General features: G+C 40.6%; 1 protein-coding gene across 12 annotated transcripts in view; it reads right to left on the bottom strand.

The window, feature by feature from the left end:
* The window catches only part of GIGYF2 (GRB10 interacting GYF protein 2), a 74432-nt gene that overhangs the window by 8391 nt on the left and 49258 nt on the right, over positions 1–16783 (bottom strand). For 6 of the 12 annotated variants that reach the window (XM_054515947.1, XM_054515944.1, XM_054515954.1 and 3 more), the window contains 13 exons: positions 12118–12335; positions 11870–12029; positions 11592–11792; positions 10913–11103; positions 10057–10216; positions 9118–9284; positions 8659–8747; positions 7623–7730; positions 6972–7069; positions 6379–6479; positions 5431–5592; positions 3530–3631; positions 611–769 (listed from right to left, as the gene is read on the bottom strand). In XM_054515947.1, coding sequence (XP_054371922.1) covers positions 611–769; positions 3530–3631; positions 5431–5592; positions 6379–6479; positions 6972–7069; positions 7623–7730; positions 8659–8747; positions 9118–9284; positions 10057–10216; positions 10913–11103; positions 11592–11792; positions 11870–12029; positions 12118–12335 — 1916 coding nt within the window. The remainder of the gene's footprint in view (positions 1–610; positions 770–3529; positions 3632–5430; positions 5593–6378; positions 6480–6971; positions 7070–7622; positions 7731–8658; positions 8748–9117; positions 9285–10056; positions 10217–10912; positions 11104–11591; positions 11793–11869; positions 12030–12117; positions 12336–16783) is intronic. The other 6 variants (XM_054515949.1, XM_054515950.1, XM_054515951.1 and 3 more) reach the window with 6 other exon arrangements.

Raw genomic sequence — 16783 nt, 5'->3', positions numbered from 1 at the left:
AATTCTGAAATGGACTTGGAAGTTAATGTGAAACCAATTAGGTTGACCAAGGGACTGTGAGAGTATCAATTAGGGGACTGGAAGCTCAAGTTCCCTGATAGGGATTTCTAATACTGACCCCCAAGGAGAAAAAAATCCTATTAGTAAGAAAGAAAAGGGAAGAAAAAAAAGTTGAAAACTCTGGTAGTGTATATAGATTTGGCATTGCACAGAAAAACTGACAAAACTGATCAATTCAGATGACAATGAAGATAAAGTAAAGGCCCAGAGTACTAATTCAAAACAAACTGTTACTCTGATACTGTACTCTGCCTCAGAAAGGAGTATAAACACTGTGCTGCAAAGCCATTCTTAAGGCTAAACTTGAAGGGAGAACACTCACTCCCACCCAAATCTCTTTACCTAAGGGTGTATTAGATTCTGATTGTTTTGTCTGAAGTCAGGATACAGGTAAACAATCTTTTTTCACTCAATTTGATACTGTCTGCAAGCTCTGCTTTCTCTGACAAAACCTAATTTGACCTCTCAAGCACTCCTGCAAGCTTCAAAGCCTGTTTGTTGTGGCAGCCTCCATAATTAAACAGAAGAGGTCCCTTTTGTCATTTTTCACCTGTTTACGAATTAACTCCTCTCGCTGACGTCTTTCCTCCTCCTCTCTTCTTCTCTCCTCCAATCTCCTAAGTGCTTCCTCCTGTTGTTGCCTCTCCTCTTCCTCCCGCTGCCGCCTTAGTGCAATTTCCTGCTCTCGTTGTCGCCTGAGGGCCTCCTCCTGGAGTTGGGAACAAAATGTCAGTCTATAAATGCCATTTTATCAACAAACAACATCAGAACACAGATCACAGCATTGTCTGGCCAAATAAGTGGCCTCAAGAAAAGCTCCCTAGCTCCAAACTAAGCTCTCCCAAAACAGCGCATTAAGCACAACAACCCCACGTGTAGTTCTGATGCAATGTGCATCTCCTACATAAATTATTTTAATGAAAAACAGAAGACATTAATTGCCCATCTTTGGTTTTAAAAATAATGGCCTTGAGAATGACAACAAAAGGTTAGACTTTTTTCACTATGCAGCACTAACAGTTGAACATTAGATCTAGAAATATTTCAAAGTGTGGGTATCATTAATTCCTTCTGGGGGGGCAGTCAGCTCTAAGTTGGAAGCTTTTCCTACTTACAGGAGTTTCTGAATAGTGACTGTTCAAGAGCACTACAAAACTCAAACCACATCTCCAGATACCAGAAAGAAGCTGATGCAGCCCAGTGCACTTAAGGACAGTTACTTTTGAAGTCTCAAGGGCTTTGACTGGGCTCTCCCTATACTATTTAAATATTATGGGTAATAAGAGGTCTCTTAGGGACTTTGATTTTGTATTATCCCTAAATTATTTAAATAACTTGCAATAATTTATATATTCTGTTTTCCAAGTACTAAAATTGTTTACTTAACTTAAAAATTAAATATTAGCACCCTTTCCTATCAACATAAACAGACATTTTTCCATTCTGCTATTTGGGTTTTTTTGAGGAATAGGGGACAAGCAGCTTCCTGTATATTGTTAAATGGGATCCCACCTGAGGACTTCTTCCATCAGTTCTGACTTTCCCTTGCATAACAATCCACAGTTTTTGCAGCCTTTTCTGACCTCTGATGTTCAGCAACTGAGTTAAGGCCAACCTCCTTTCCACCCCTCCTGTTGTCTGACCTACCCTACCAGCTCAACCTGAAGATCTTAAGTTTTGGACCAGAACCTTTTTAAGCTTTTTGAATTTTGTATTTCCCTTTAAAAATGGCCACTACCACAATCACACTCCTCCAAGTTTTTAATAAGCAATACATTATTCATAGGATGAGTGGGGATTAATTGTGCAGCACAGATGTAAACTCTGGTAAATCAAGTAAGTCAATTGTGAAAATTAAGACCCTTTTATCCAATCTGACACCAAAGCTTCATGTACAGACAGCAAGATAAACTACACTACAGTTCCCTGAACAACTGCCCTGGGTTTTTCTCTGACAATGAATTTCAGATGCCTACAACAAAACTGTCAGTAGACAGAAGATCTTTTATAAGTAATCCCATAGCACTGAACAGGTGCTGGCTGCAAGCCAACAATTCATTCATATTCCTGAATATCACTTAAGTGGTTTGGTGCTGGTGCAGTAAGTGGTTTGGTGCTAAGTGCAGTAAGTGGGTTTTTCCACTAGCTGGACATAGAACAATAGCCTGTGATTCATCTTCTCATTAATCAAATCAGATTCAAGTGCAACACATACCACCTGAACCATTTTTGAAATTTGGGCCTTTAACTGTATTAACTGGACACAGGCAGTCAAGTCACAATAATCAAGTGTCCCCAGTACAAGTGCTGAAAAATTTCTGCTTTTATTGAAACGGCTGAGTAGGCTGAAGGTGTCAGTCTATTTTGTTTGCCTGGAGACCACAGAGCAGGATCTCAGCTCAGGAGTGCTCAGTGCCAGCCACTCTGGGAGCTCTCACTGACACAGCACCTGGGAGAGATGAGCAAAGTCACCGAGTCCTCCTGTGGGACAACCCTTCAGTGACATCTCTGCCCTCCTCCCCCTTGGGAAACGAGGCTAGAATTGCCATTAAAAAAGCTGGACAGATCTCCTTCTTGCTCAGGCAAGGAGAGACACCGTTGAATGACATGAGTAAAAGACTTCTCTCCCCTACAGAACTAAAGATGAACAGTGTTTTACTGACACAAAAAACCCCTGTAAGATATGAAAAGCTGGGAAACACAGCCTTTTTTCTGGCTCTTCACAGCTATAAAGATGTTGTCTTAATATTTACTTCTGTATCTTGTTATTTGATGTTTTTGTTTGAGCATGTGACCAAAACCATTCAAAGCTCTCCAGCTTTCTGCCACTTACTAGTATGGGAACAATCAATCCTTCAGTTCTTAGTGTTCCCATGTTTGTAGATACCTGCTCCAAGATATTGCCAATGTTCTTTACCATCTTTCTTAGCAATTGTTTTCACACATATACATCTTGCTGTACAGACAGCTTATTTCACATCTTTTAAAATATCTGTCATATTACAAAAAAATCCTTAAGCAGCAATCCCCAGTTCAATAGACTCTGGATTTTTAAATGAAATAGAGAATTTTTTGCAGTTGGTGACAACTGCAATTCTGTTTGTCTATGTTACTAGGGCTCACAAATCTTTTTGTTCTCCTCTTTGAAACAGGTATTTTAAAGAGAGAACTAAAGAAATAATTCAGAGAAAACAATTATTAACTGGTTATTAAACCTCAAATTTTGTTCCTGAAAGCAATCAATTATTACAAAATAGAAGATACCAGACCAGAGACAAAAACAAAATACAGGAGCTACACAAGCTGGGCATTACTGTTTTCAATTCTACAGTGCAAAGTAATTGATGAAAACTGTGAACAGAACTGAATTCAACATTTGGTATGACATTTCATCCTACAGAATTGAATTTCTATTAGGTTTGGTTTTTTTTTTTATTTAGAATTCACCATCAACAGCATATTTACTAACCTTATATACTAGTCTTTTATGCAGTATTACATCAAAAGCCTTCCTGAAGTCCAGGCAGATTAAGTCTACTGCTTCACCCCTCTCAGCTCTCACTGTCATCTCCTCAAAAGAAGTTAATCAAATTTGTTAAGCATCATCTCCTCTGCATAAATCCATGCTAATAAATCAGTTCATCCCTGATTCTATAATGCCTTTCAGTACAGAAGTCAGATTCAAATAATGACCAGTTTGCTTTTTTTAATACAGAATACAATGTTATTTTCTCTTTCCAGAGAAGTGCTTAAACTCTTTGTTACCTTTTCAAGACATTACTGCTCAGAATTAAGCAATGTGGCAATTATTGCATTGATAATGAACTAAGATACTTGCTGTTACTGCTTTTCAACCCCGTTCTGCTTCCTTCGTGTAAATAGTTATTTCCCATGGCATCTCAGAACAGGAGAGTCAGACTGTTAACTGTACAAATCCAAAGTGGACAACAAAACTTTGGAATTTAACAGACACTGTTATACACAGAGGCAAAACTGTTAGTGGAAAGAAACAACCCAAGTCTACTTGAAGCCAGCACAGATGACACAAATTGAGTTACCAGCTGAAAAATGTGTTCTTGTTATTGAACCAGATCTAAAGCAATGAATCTCAAAAGTTCAACTTTTGAGTATATTATTGCTTCAATGTTAGTTTGATCTCCAGTGGAGGATGCTTTTCTGTACAGCATAATGACTTCCTGCATACAAAATAGATCCACTAAAGCAAGGAGCCATTTATTTGCTGACTTGATTCCAAAAGATACCATGAAATTATCTATGTATTATACTCTACCAATTAAAATACACCTTCTGTGACAAAACCCAAACCCTGAGTGAAGAGAGATCAACAATGATCTTCCAAACAAAACTAGAGATTCTAGAGGCTTCCTCAGAAGTGTCTGATCCTTAAAGCAGGAACATGCTTTACAGCCGTTCAAGCTTGTAAGAAATATTATAAAGGACAGAATTATTTAGTACTTTTGCCTAATAGTCTTGTGGTACTTTTCAGGACATTTACTAACTAACTCCTTAGTGAAGAAGCTCAGCCTTGTGCTTGCCCTTATCCTTCACATGCAAAGTGAAAACTTTCACTGCCTTTCCCTCCTGCAATACTCAAGGAATAGCTACATTTTCTTCCATACATAATTCAGAAGTAAATGCTAGAAATGCCAAACTAGTAATGTCTCCATTGTGTATTCCTGGATGATTAAGAATGTACTACAATTCCTACATTCATTCTCCTACTGCAACACTGAACACATAATTCTTTTTAATAAATATGCTTGATCAAACTACATCCCTTCCTTTCCCAAGTAGCAACTCAAGTAAAAAAAGCTGACAGACTCTATTATCCAGATAATTTATTTTAAAAAAAATCATTTACTAAGTTAAAAAAAAAAACAGGGGAAAAATAAACTGTCAGATCATTTTTTGTCCACTACAGTCCTCTACCTCTTATTCATGTGAAACAGTTGCTCAAGCTCCATCTACTCCAGAACTTATCTTCATAAAACACTTGACTGCATAAACGGGAAACAAAGATGAAAACATGCAGTAACCTAGTAACTAACTAAAGTCTAACAGTGACATAAAGAAGTTGAGAGGGAATATTCCACATGGAATAAAGGCCCTGTTCTCACAAACAGAAACCTATCTTAAAATGAACCATCAAAGCCCATTTCTCAGATTGAAGTTTGGGCTCTTAAAAAAATCAATAATGGAAGAATCATAATTTAATACACTCACATGAAAAATATTAAAACTGTCTTCATACACACCTACCAAAGATTACTTAGACCCCACAGGATTCTTAAAGTGAGTTTTATAAATGATTATAATTCATTAGAGATTAACTACATTGGGGAAACTCACTTGCTTCCTGCGGGCCAGTTCTTCTTCTTCCCGTCGTTTCCTCTCATCTTCCTGCTGCCTCCTAAGTAGCTCTTCTTGTTGCCTCCGAAGCTCCTCCTGCCTTTTCCTCTCCTCTTCCTCTCGTTTGGCCCTCATTTCCACTTCTCTCCTCTCTTGCTCTAGCTACAATTCACATAAAACTATACTCAGATGCAGGTAACGTATTCCTACACCATTTCTTAGGGCAACTCTGCTGACATTATAGTAACAGCTTAACAGATGAAGCCTCTGACAGATGCTCTACCTTAGTTGCAATTTTACCTATCAGCTGGCTGCCTACTGAGGTCAGATTCCTGAAACAGTCCAGAACACTTTTGGACAATTTCTGTTTGTAACAAACACCAGTTTTCCAGTCAGTCTTTCTACATCAGCTCCTCAAAATACCCTCTGACTTTAGAAGTGAGTAGTGAGTCGCTTTGCAGTCATCATAAAATAGTAATTTTCAGGAAATGTACAGGATGATAGAGGTTCAAACTCACAAAAAATTTAGTACTACAGTATATGCAGAATAACCATAGAAAATAGGACTCTCATGATTCTCCAAACCAGTCTGGGTGAAAATCACAAGGATTAGGAGCACAACTACCTGGTCTCAACTCAGGGTTTGGCCTGACAGCTCATGATGATCTCAGTTTAAAACAGGTGGCTAGTGAAGAGGTTTTAATCACAAATGTAGAAGACAAACACTATTTCAGAGGTCAGTAGTACCTCCACAGCAATGGCTTCCAAACAGCTGTCCACAAGGATTTCATAACTTGTTTTTATAACCACTATTCTCTTTATGGTGTTTTCCATGAAAATCTAGTCAAAATCATCCATTGAAGAGCTCAGTCTTCCACTGGCTCAAGAATCACAATTACATTGCAGAAGAGCAATCCCAACTTCTTACAGTACAAAACAGTTTCTGACCTTTGCAGCCTTGGCCTTCTCGAGCTGCTGAAGTTGTTCTAGAGCTGGTCCCTGAGCTGCAGTATCAATGGGCAGATCCCAGACACTGCTTCCTTCCCAGACTGGACAGTGAAGAAAACAAACATTGACAAGCAAAAATAAGCACATGAACAAAACATAACTGAACAGGGAGAATCTTGTATATGCTGTTACTATGTTTTAGGAACTAAAATCATGTTAACACTTTTGCTTTAGTCAGTAGAGGGCCACCTTATCCTCCTGGATAACAAGGCCAGTCCGTGAGTGAAGGAAGGCTGGGCTTCCTATGAAATTCCAGAGAAGAACCAACTATTCCAGCTCCTCCCATCAGAGCAGAACACCCTTAAATAGAACAATTCCTTCAGTCTAGACTTCCATAACCATTGGAAAAATTACCATATTCTTCGCCTCTCTCAAATGGAAGTTCTACTGCCAGGCACAGTAGGCTGATCCAGTTAAACATCATGATGCAGAAATCATTTCCCTTTGTATCAAAAGGGGAGGGATCATCTCAAAGATGCTGGATCTTAACACATGGACTTTTCCCAAGAGCTGACCCAGGCTAAGCACCTTACCTGTAGGCTGTGAAGCTGACTGAAGTTCCCATATTGAGCCAGTGTCCGGCACTGACACAGACCTTGTGACAGGTGGCATCATGTTCTGTTCAGATATTCTGCAATACCAACAGGAAGAGTCAACACGCCACTTCCAGGGAGAGGAGTGCTCTGAACACGTATGAGATTCAGTAACTTGTAACATACTGCTTTCCTTCCACACCTCTATTCAAAACAAAAATATGATGTGGACAACAGTAGTTGCTTGCAGAGTTCTTGCTGATCTCACCCCTGCTGCTAAGTCAAGGGCTAAGCTACAGTTTTGCATTTGTTGCTTAGAGGCCAGTTTGAGGAACAAGCATCCAGTACTGCAGAACTGGCAAAGCTCCTCAGGGACCAGCACAATGTATCTGTCAGACAGGGACAATTCAAACTCCTCATTTCCATAAACACTGAGGCAAAGATTACATATATAATGAAGTACTCCATATTCTGAAACTGTTTCCTATTATTCTGAAACATACTTATATTCTCATTACTATCTTTAACACACATAATCCTAAAATATGAGAAAACTTAACTAGGACAGAGAGCTGACACAATGTAATTATTGTTACATACAAACTAGAGCACAGGAAGAACAGAATTCAGTTCAAGTCTGGGCTAGCTCACCTCATCTTCAGGGCCTGGAACTGTTGAAGGAGAATAGCGAGCTGCTGCTGCTGCTGGGATGAGAGGGCTGCCTTCTGCTGCTGAGCCAGCATCTGTGCATACTGTTGTCTTCAAAAGAGAAGCAGATGAATGGTATTTGTTCACTTATGCCCAAGTTGCAGACAGATTCATGCTCTGGGACTAATGCCCACTGACATGTATAATGTACATGCTAAATACCAGAGGAAACCACAGAACAGGAGCTTGGCAAGAATCAAAATACAAGAATATGAGCAGAACCAGACTTCTCTTCACCCTCAGCTATGTCACCTGGCTATTACTGCCTCATGCTTTTCTTGTAAGTTGTGCAACACTACTTCCTTTTTTGTCTAAATTCCATAATTTTAGCTCAAATTAGTCTGGCTTTGATCACTGCCCACCTGCAATCAGTCTCTTCCCCTGTATGTCAAGGCATTGCCTAGCACAGGAGCAGGCTCTTGCCTCATTCAATCATGAGCTAACAATCAGTATTGGAAAACAATAGTCATGACACATGCTTTCAGGATCCCCTAAAAAAGCAGCCTGACTGCTTTCTTTCCTTCAAGCTGTCAGGAGCTGGCCATAACTGAACAACTGACAAAATAGATTTCAAACTGCTTTGCCCAGCAGGACCTTTCACTGATCTTCAAAGAGCTGAGCAAGCAGACCAAAGCTAAGTTCCACCTTCTTCATCTCCAGATCCAAAGATGCGTAGCTTTCTCCTGACATCAAAACATCTGAAGGTCATTACTAGGACACCTGGGATTCAGACTGACCATAACAGCTACCTATAAAGCAAATCTCACCAAAATCTATGTGTGACACTGGAAAGGACTCTGAAAAGAGCCTGGGGCAGACACACTGCCCTAATGCTGTACAACATCAACATCTCCAGTGTTTGTGGAAGCAGCTATTGCTGTTGGAGGTGAAGCACTCCCAGCCCCACTGACTCCCTAGATGACTAAAAATGCAGAACAGAACACAGCCACTGGAAGATCTCTGGAACAAGAAGTCTTACTGTATTAGAAGATGCTGATACTGCAGGTGTTGCATTTGGATTAGAGCCAACTCTTGCTGTCTAGTCAGTCGCTCTTGGTCCAGCTCACCCTATGTTTAGAGATAAAACATTCTGTTTCAATAACATATATACTAAGAGCAGTAGATTGCAAATGCAAGCAATGTAGAAGTTGTATTTTGACCAGAAAAAAAATGAAAATAGAAAAAAACCTAGACCAAGATCAATATTTACAAAGCCTGTGAAATACACAGCACCTTTACATATGACAGTACCCAGCCTCCCAGCCACACCAAGCATTTCTAAATTACATCTCTATTCTACTCTTGCAAAAGTAATCTAACACCAAGTTCAGCTTTGGTGCTTGGAACACCTGCAATTCCAAGACAGAGTAGATGACACCTAAATTCAATTCCCACTTGTTAGAGGAATATTTCAATACTGTAACTGTCACATAATTACCAGATGTGGAAGTGGTGCTGGGCCTGGAGTGAAGGGAACCCTGCCCCACATTTTCATGATGTCTCCAAGTGGCTGGAAAGTCTCATCACAGGCTCTCTTCACCAACAGTGACATTGTGAAGTATCCAGCCTGGAACCACTCTGCCATCTCCTGATTACTGAACGGACCTAAAATCACATCAAGCAACACGTTGTGGGGAAAGGGAAGCAAAGCCAGGTTCAGCATGTAGGAAACAAGGAGCTGGCTATGGTCACACAGTGCCCAGCACCAGGCATTGCTGTCTGCCTCTCCCACTCATGGGGACACTGCTCATCCAAGGCTGGAGTGTCCATGCACACCTGCACAGGGGCTACAGCACTGCCCACAGCCTCAGGAAAGGTGCATGATGGCTTTCACCTTGCCTTGGAGGGAGACAGGTCAGCTCTGGGGTGCTAGCCAAGCAGCCACCACAGTGTGGGGCTTGGTGGAGCTAATCCCCCTGCTGTCCTCCAGAAGCACTTACTGCTTCAGGCTCACAGCAGCTCGATTCTAAACAAACCACCCTCCCTGACTATTCCACATCTTCAGGCTGATTTCAAGGTTTCTTATGGATTCTTTACAACTACTTGAGTGGTCACATTCCTTGTTTGTTTCCACTGTTATCTGGACATCTGAGTAACTAATGGCATGTGAAACAGGTTTTAGTCTAACCTAATTTACAGGAACACGAAGTGATGGCAAACCTCAGCCCCAATAAAGCACCGTTCCAGACGTTCAGCCTGCTGAGCTCATGGGGGCAGTGATGGGTCAAAGATATTTTCAAAACCTAGCTCCAGAATGGTAAATTCCCTGTGCTGCTTTTGTAAAAAGAAGCACCAGCATCTGTTGGTGGTAATTCTGTGAAGAACTCTTGAACAATTCTGTGAAACAGAAGAGGAAGTGTAAATGGCACAGACCTACCCTGAATTTCTCCTTGTGGATCTTTGTAGTACCACTTCTGCATGGCTTCGTGAAACAGGGGCATAGAGGAACCCTTTGCTCTGTGCTCTTGGATTTTTGCTGCTAGTCTTTCATCATCAAGGGCACTGTCCTGCAGATATGCCACCATTTTTTCTGCTTGCTGGAAGAGACATCAAAACCAGCAAGAAATACAAGTGTTAGATGGGGGCTTAGAGATTTGGAAATGAGTGTACCAAACACAACCAACCTTGTGCTACCCAGTGCTCCAGAGTGTACCAGGAATGACAGGCAGCCCCAGGACAGGAGTGACTGCTACACAAACCTGGAGCTCTGTCTACCACACCTGTCAGGCAGAATCCTGAACAAGCACAATTCACCAGCTACAAAAAGCTTTAGAGCAACTTGCCAAGGAGGTCGCACGCAGTACCACAGTGAAAAATAAAACAGGCACGGGAACATGAGCACAAAGAAGGCTCTACATCTCAGCAGTCACTACAGTTTCATTAACACAGTGTTGTGATTAACTTGCAGGATTTTTGGTTGGGCTTTTGTTTGTTTGATGGTTTGTCTGAGGGTTTTAACAGACATACATAATTTCTCAAGGCAAATCATAATGCTACTTAACAGTGGTCATAAGCACTATGGTCTCTAGCTCTTTAAATGGGGTATAGCATAGAAAAATACAACAGTTTGAATTATTTGCAAAAAAAAAAAAGAGAGAAGCAGCTTTCAGTATACATTGTGGAGTGTAAAGTTTTAGCTGCATTTCTGATTTTATGGGCTTCAAATATTTGCTGCATTCCACATTCCTCCAGTCTCATGACTGTCAACAACAAAGGAATTAGAGAAATTTTACCTGCTCTAGGTGTTTGAGGCCCTCTTCATCATCTGGATCAGTGGGAATGTTGCCCATGCCTGGAGCAGCTGTGACAGGTGTTTGAACTGGCCGCAGAGCAGGATTTGAATTGGAAACAGGAGGAGAAAGATGAGCAGAAGCAGCTGTGTCTGCAGAAATCTGTGGCAAAGGTTGAGCAAGAGAAGCCAAATCTAAAGAAAAATGTTTAAGTTAGTCCATTATCTTTAACATAAATGACAATCACTTTTAAGAACTTAATGCAAAGAATATTCAACAGCTCAAATTTAGCACCAAAGCAAAAGTATTTCCAGATCTTCCTGAATGTATTGCTTAGAGCACAGGTACCCAGCCTAACTTCAAGGAACAGTTTAGTTCTATCAGGGCAGAACTCAGCATGTTTGAGCATATCCCATTTCCTGGCCACACGCATTTGTCCAGACTATTCTGCTGTACCACAGTGAGGCACATCCACAACTGGCTGATGTTTCTCTGGACTGCATTTCAGTGTGAAGTACCAGTGCACTGCAAGCATCTGAAATGGCATATCCAACAAATCCTGTATTTATAGACCAGTTGGTGAATCTGGCTTTCCATCACCAGTCCTTGCCTCTTTTAAGGGGCCAGGATTATTCACAGTGAGTAATGGAAACTTACTAAATTTATCTGTCAGGTTTATTACCTTCCCCTCTGTTGGGCATTTTGGCTGACAGTGTATTCTCCACTCGATTCTCTTTATCTTCTGTTTTTTCTGTTCTTTCTGGCACAGACTCTTCCTTCCTTTCAAAAAGGTTTGTCTGCAGCGGGTCTGGAGGCTGGGATTTCGGTGGGGTGTCTGACCTGGCAGCTGGAGATGATGCCTGAGCTGCTTCTTCCACTGCTTCTGTAACAAGGCACAGGTCTAAGTAACTGAGTTTACAGAAATTCTACACTGACAGTTGCAGGAGAAGTCCCCCATACCTGCCACTATTCTCTCGGTTTTCTCCCCCTCCTTCTTGGTCTTTTCATGATCTTTGGCTTCTTCATTGTGGCTCCCTTCAGAATCAGACCTTTCCTCCCCTTCCTCCACAGGCCTGAAGTCCATCTCCTGCTCCTCTGGTATTGGCTCCTTCTGCACTTTCTGCAAAGTCAACGCAATCATCCATAACCCACCTGACATCACAGGACATTTGCACCGAGTCACCCAAGGGCCCAAAGCAGCTTTTCACCTTTAAAGACAGAAACGCTCCAGAGGAGTCAAAGGTGCCCATTTCCTCCTCTGCATCCTCCAAGCACCACTCAGGGAGACTGTCCCTGTCGTCGTCCATGCTGCCGCTGCCGCAGCGCACGCGGCGATAGCCCCGCTCGTCGTCTCGGTCCCGGAAATCAAACTCGAACCTCCGCCGTCGCTCCATGTGCTCCCGCCAGCCTGCGGAATGAGGGCCGTCTAAGGCAGGGAAAGGAGCTTTACCACACAGTCCTGGGGCACTGCTCACACAACGGGGGAAGGACACTGACAGCAACTGAGAAAGCTGCTACAGGGTACAGCCCATCTATGAACAGGCAACTTCAAGGACAAGGCAAATAAGCAGAAGACTTTCAAATACTGTCTGCTGTATATCCTCAAATTATAAACTGTGGAATAAGCATTAAAAACCATATAAAGCTAAAAAAGCTTGGCTACAAAATGTAGCACCAAAATAAGATAAGCAACATTAGTGCCAACTGAATTTACCAGCCAGCATTGATTTAAGTCTTTTGTGGCACCTTTACTTGCATAAGATTTCGTGTTTTCCTTCAGGGGCTCTGCAGAAGTTGTATCCTGAACAAAACACCCATGTTTATGCCTCTTTCCCTCAGATATGTTTTTGTACATATACATGAAAAATGGAGTGATAACTGTTCAAATACCTTTGAAAGGACTGGTCAGTTTCTTGAATGGTCTTTTTAACCATGGAGTATGAAAACTTGGAAACATACGAAATGGGAGAACATTCCCAATTCATGTAAAAGCTTCATATTCAGAAGACACCATCATTCAGCCAAGCTTCAAATCCCCTGAGTGTAATAATGTTATTTAAGCTGTAAAGAGCTGGCTGCTAAGGAAAACAAATTGGGAGTGAAAGGACTGGACCCAGCTTTCCATGAAATACAAGCCATCTCTATCACAAAGGTGCAAAGAAAGATGAAGGCACCTTAGAGCTTTTCATGGTGGCTGCTCTTAACTGGATAAAAAAATAAGTAAATTCTTTTTTTTTACTCCAACAATCTGTGTACCAGAATCAGTGCAGCCTCACAGTATCAACTGTCTACCAAAAAACCCAAACCACAGTAAAGGGGAGAAACGTGGTCTGTTTCATGACTGATGAATGTTTCCACACTGACCTTAATACCCCAACTATTAATATTAGCCATGCAAAAATCCACCTTTGTCTCAAAAATACAAGAAATGTAAAACAAACTCCTTCCAGAAAAATTCTGAACTTCAATCTTAAATTTTACCAAGGAAACATGAATGTTATCCTTTAACAAGGCCTTCACTATTCCCTATGTGCTTATTTGCAAATAATTCCACCGGATAACTTAACCTATGCTTCTAGTTATGCCTTGCAAAGCAAGTAGTATTAAACCATCAAATCAATCTTCTGAGGCAATCTTTTTGATGTTATTAAGGAAAGAGACTGAAGAGTGAGAGGTTGTTGACAACCAGACAGCATTTCTGATGGAGTCCCTGGACAGACAGCTCCTCATTACAAGCAGCCATGTCCATGTCAGGGCTCCCAGCAGGGGAGAGGAGCCTCTATTTTTCCACAGCTCATATGCCAATACCAGGAGTGCAGCTCTTCATAGTGAGACCCAGAAATGTGGTTTTTGAAGGTAAATTCTAAGCACTTTGTTAAAGCCCCACTATCTTCAAAGTTCAAATGAAGAACCATTTAGTCTGCTTGCAGAGATTCAGTCACACCACCTTTTACAGCCCCCACATTTTCAGAGCAATGTAGAGAGGCAAAAAGACATAGGTGTAGCAGACTCATGCCCTTGTTTCTTAGTAACAAAATGTGTTTGTAAAAGCTCAGTTAAATATAGGTCATAATTCAGGTCTGAAATATCAGGCTGCCAATCTTTTAAAACAAGCCAAGAGGAGAGATAAACCTGAATTCTTACCTGAAGTTTTTTAGCCAGCAGTTAGGACACAAACACAGCTTTAAGTTCAGCCCCATACTATCACGAGGCAGTAGTTACATGTTCAATATTTCAAGTAAAGAGACAATTTCAAGCTTAATTTAAGCCTTGCAACTTATGGTGAAATTGTAGTTAAAAGATAGGACTACTGGCTGCTTCAGGAAATCCAAGAACACATTAGCCTTATTAATAGCTATTTCTCTCTTCAAAGTTATATTCTCTAACTCAGCAGTGAAATTTTCAATATATACTAAAGAATACTAAATGCTAAACAGAACACTTAAAGGAACAGCACACTTTTTTGAGTATATATTATATATAGACCTAGTTCTTACTTAGCTCAATTTTGGAACAAGATTCTCTAATGTACCTTACTTGCTTCATGATATTTAAGAAATGCAAGGAACAATGCAAAAAAATTCAATTCTAGTTGAATTACAGCACCTGATTCTGAAAGTGGAGTGAATCGAGATGAATTTGAAAAGCCTTTCAGACAAAGCAGCAACTAAAAAAATCTTTATATGAAATTACAGCTTAAGGCCTCTCTCAAATGCTTCTCAGGAAAAAGACCAATTTGAAGAGCTATTTACGCAAAGACACAAAATTATATCAGAAATTCTTGTTAAGAAAAACTTATTCCTATTCCTTAAGGCTGATTTGGTAACCAAAACCATAAATATCTATAAATCAGTCACTAGTTTTGAGACCACAACAGGTATATGTATATGTTTCTGACAAAACAGACTTGGCCTTGTAAATTTAAAAGGCAATCATTGTAAGAATGCAAGAATTTTAACAACGGAGAGGGGGCTTTTAGACATTTATAATTTTAAAACATGGTTAAAAATTTAAAGGGAAAAAAAAAAAAGGACTTTGAAGCAGCCAGTGAATCTAAATCTGTGATCACACTCTTCTAGCAGTTACTAAAGCCAGTGTAAAGATCCTAGCAGGGAGTACACAGAGACAAGCCACAGGAAGGACCAACTAAACAAATGAAAACAGTCCAATGAAGACACTTCTCTTTTTTTAGCAGGACATATGACTGTACTATTACCTAACACCAGAATAAGTACAAAGAAGTAGTTTAAACCATGCCAATTTGATTTAAGCTCATTTTAAAAGCAAAAATGTGATTTAAACCATTTTGATAGTTCTGTGGCTACTACTAAGAGGAGAAATCAAATGCAGCTCTGATAAAAGCCGGAACTAGGGCAATACAGCTGTCAGTTCAGGCTATCTCAAAATTAGCAACTTTTCTGCAGATTCACATAAGCCTTCAAACAGGCTTTTAATGATAGCTGTTAAAACTAACTCGGTAAAGGAAGTTCAGTTAGTTTCTACTACACTGAAAATTCAAATAAGCAAAATTTACATGACAGAATTGAAACAAATTTTCAAAACCTTCCTCAGAACAACCAAAAAAGTTCAAGACCTGAATGAACTTCTGAACTTCGAGGTCTATGCCTCCTTTGAAGCTAAAGCATGCAGGCTGGTACTTGCAGAACACTCCACTCCTGAGTATCATGCTGCATCATGAGGTAGCTGGCCTGGTGTTGCCTCAACTAGATAACAAAGCAGCAGTGTCTGCTCAACAACTGTGACCAAACACTGGGGAAAAGAAAATTATATTCTTCAAAATTTGCCTCTTAGCCTTGCCCTAAATAGAAAACATCTGATGATAAATCAAGCCTTGGGCTCATTGCTAAATTTTAGTACAAGAGAGCAGCTGTTTGAGAGCAGAGTTACACACAGCTATGAAGAAGGCTCAGAACAGAGGTGATGGCTGCTCCCAACAATAACTGTACTGAAAGTCTCGGATGTTGCGAAGGGCAACAGAGCCACTGCAAGAGGAACTGGGACTTTTTTTTATTGAACAGAAGAAATTGTCCACCTCAGCTCCAAAATTGTCCTGTGCTTTCTTTGCTTTCCAGCATGGAGCAAAGGACGCTCAAGCGGGGAGAACTTATCATCCCCTAGAACTACCAGAAAGAAGGTTTAGATTGGGCATTAAGAGCAATTTCTTCACTGAAAGGGTGGTCAAGCACCAGCACAGATGCCCAGAGAAGTGGTGAAGGCCCTATCCTTGGAGGGATTTAAAAGCCATGTAAGATGTGGCACTTAAGGACATGGTTTAGTGGTGGCCCTGGCAGCGCTGGGTCAATGGTTGGGCTCAAACATCTTTAAGGTCTTTTCCAAACTTAACAATTGTACTATATTCTATAAAGATGTAACAGTAGAAAAGTCTACTCCTCTCCTGGTACTCCAGAAGCCTTCTGCAGCCAAAAGATAGCCACACCCAGGATCCCATACCAGGTATGACTGAATCTTTTCCAAAGAGAAAGAAAAAAACAATTGTAATATGTTTCAGTCCTACTACTGAAATACCGAGCTCTGCTTTTTATTTCTCCTTCAATTCCAGCAATACAATGCTGGAAAGCAAGTGAGCAGACTTGCCCTGTCAGGCCTGGGAAGGGGAGAGTGAAACCAAACAGGTTCTTGAAATTTATTGAGACAAGATATCCTGTAACTAACTACAAAATGTGTAGAGCAACATATTTTGAGATTTTCCAAGGATGCTTCTTGGCATTGCAAACACATCTGGAAAACTAGAAAGTGGTCAATGACCAGAGTGATTTAGTGCCAGTGTCACTCTGCAGCATTAGGTATGTTGTCTAATGTGGGTGATTTCTGTCCCCTTCTTGTCACAGCCAC

Source organism: Molothrus ater, chromosome 10 (genome assembly GCF_012460135.2).
Source record: "Molothrus ater isolate BHLD 08-10-18 breed brown headed cowbird chromosome 10, BPBGC_Mater_1.1, whole genome shotgun sequence".
NCBI lineage: Eukaryota > Metazoa > Chordata > Aves > Passeriformes > Icteridae > Molothrus > Molothrus ater.
Note: the sequence above shows the minus strand (reverse complement) of the source record. Positions and strands in the feature narration are given on the sequence as shown.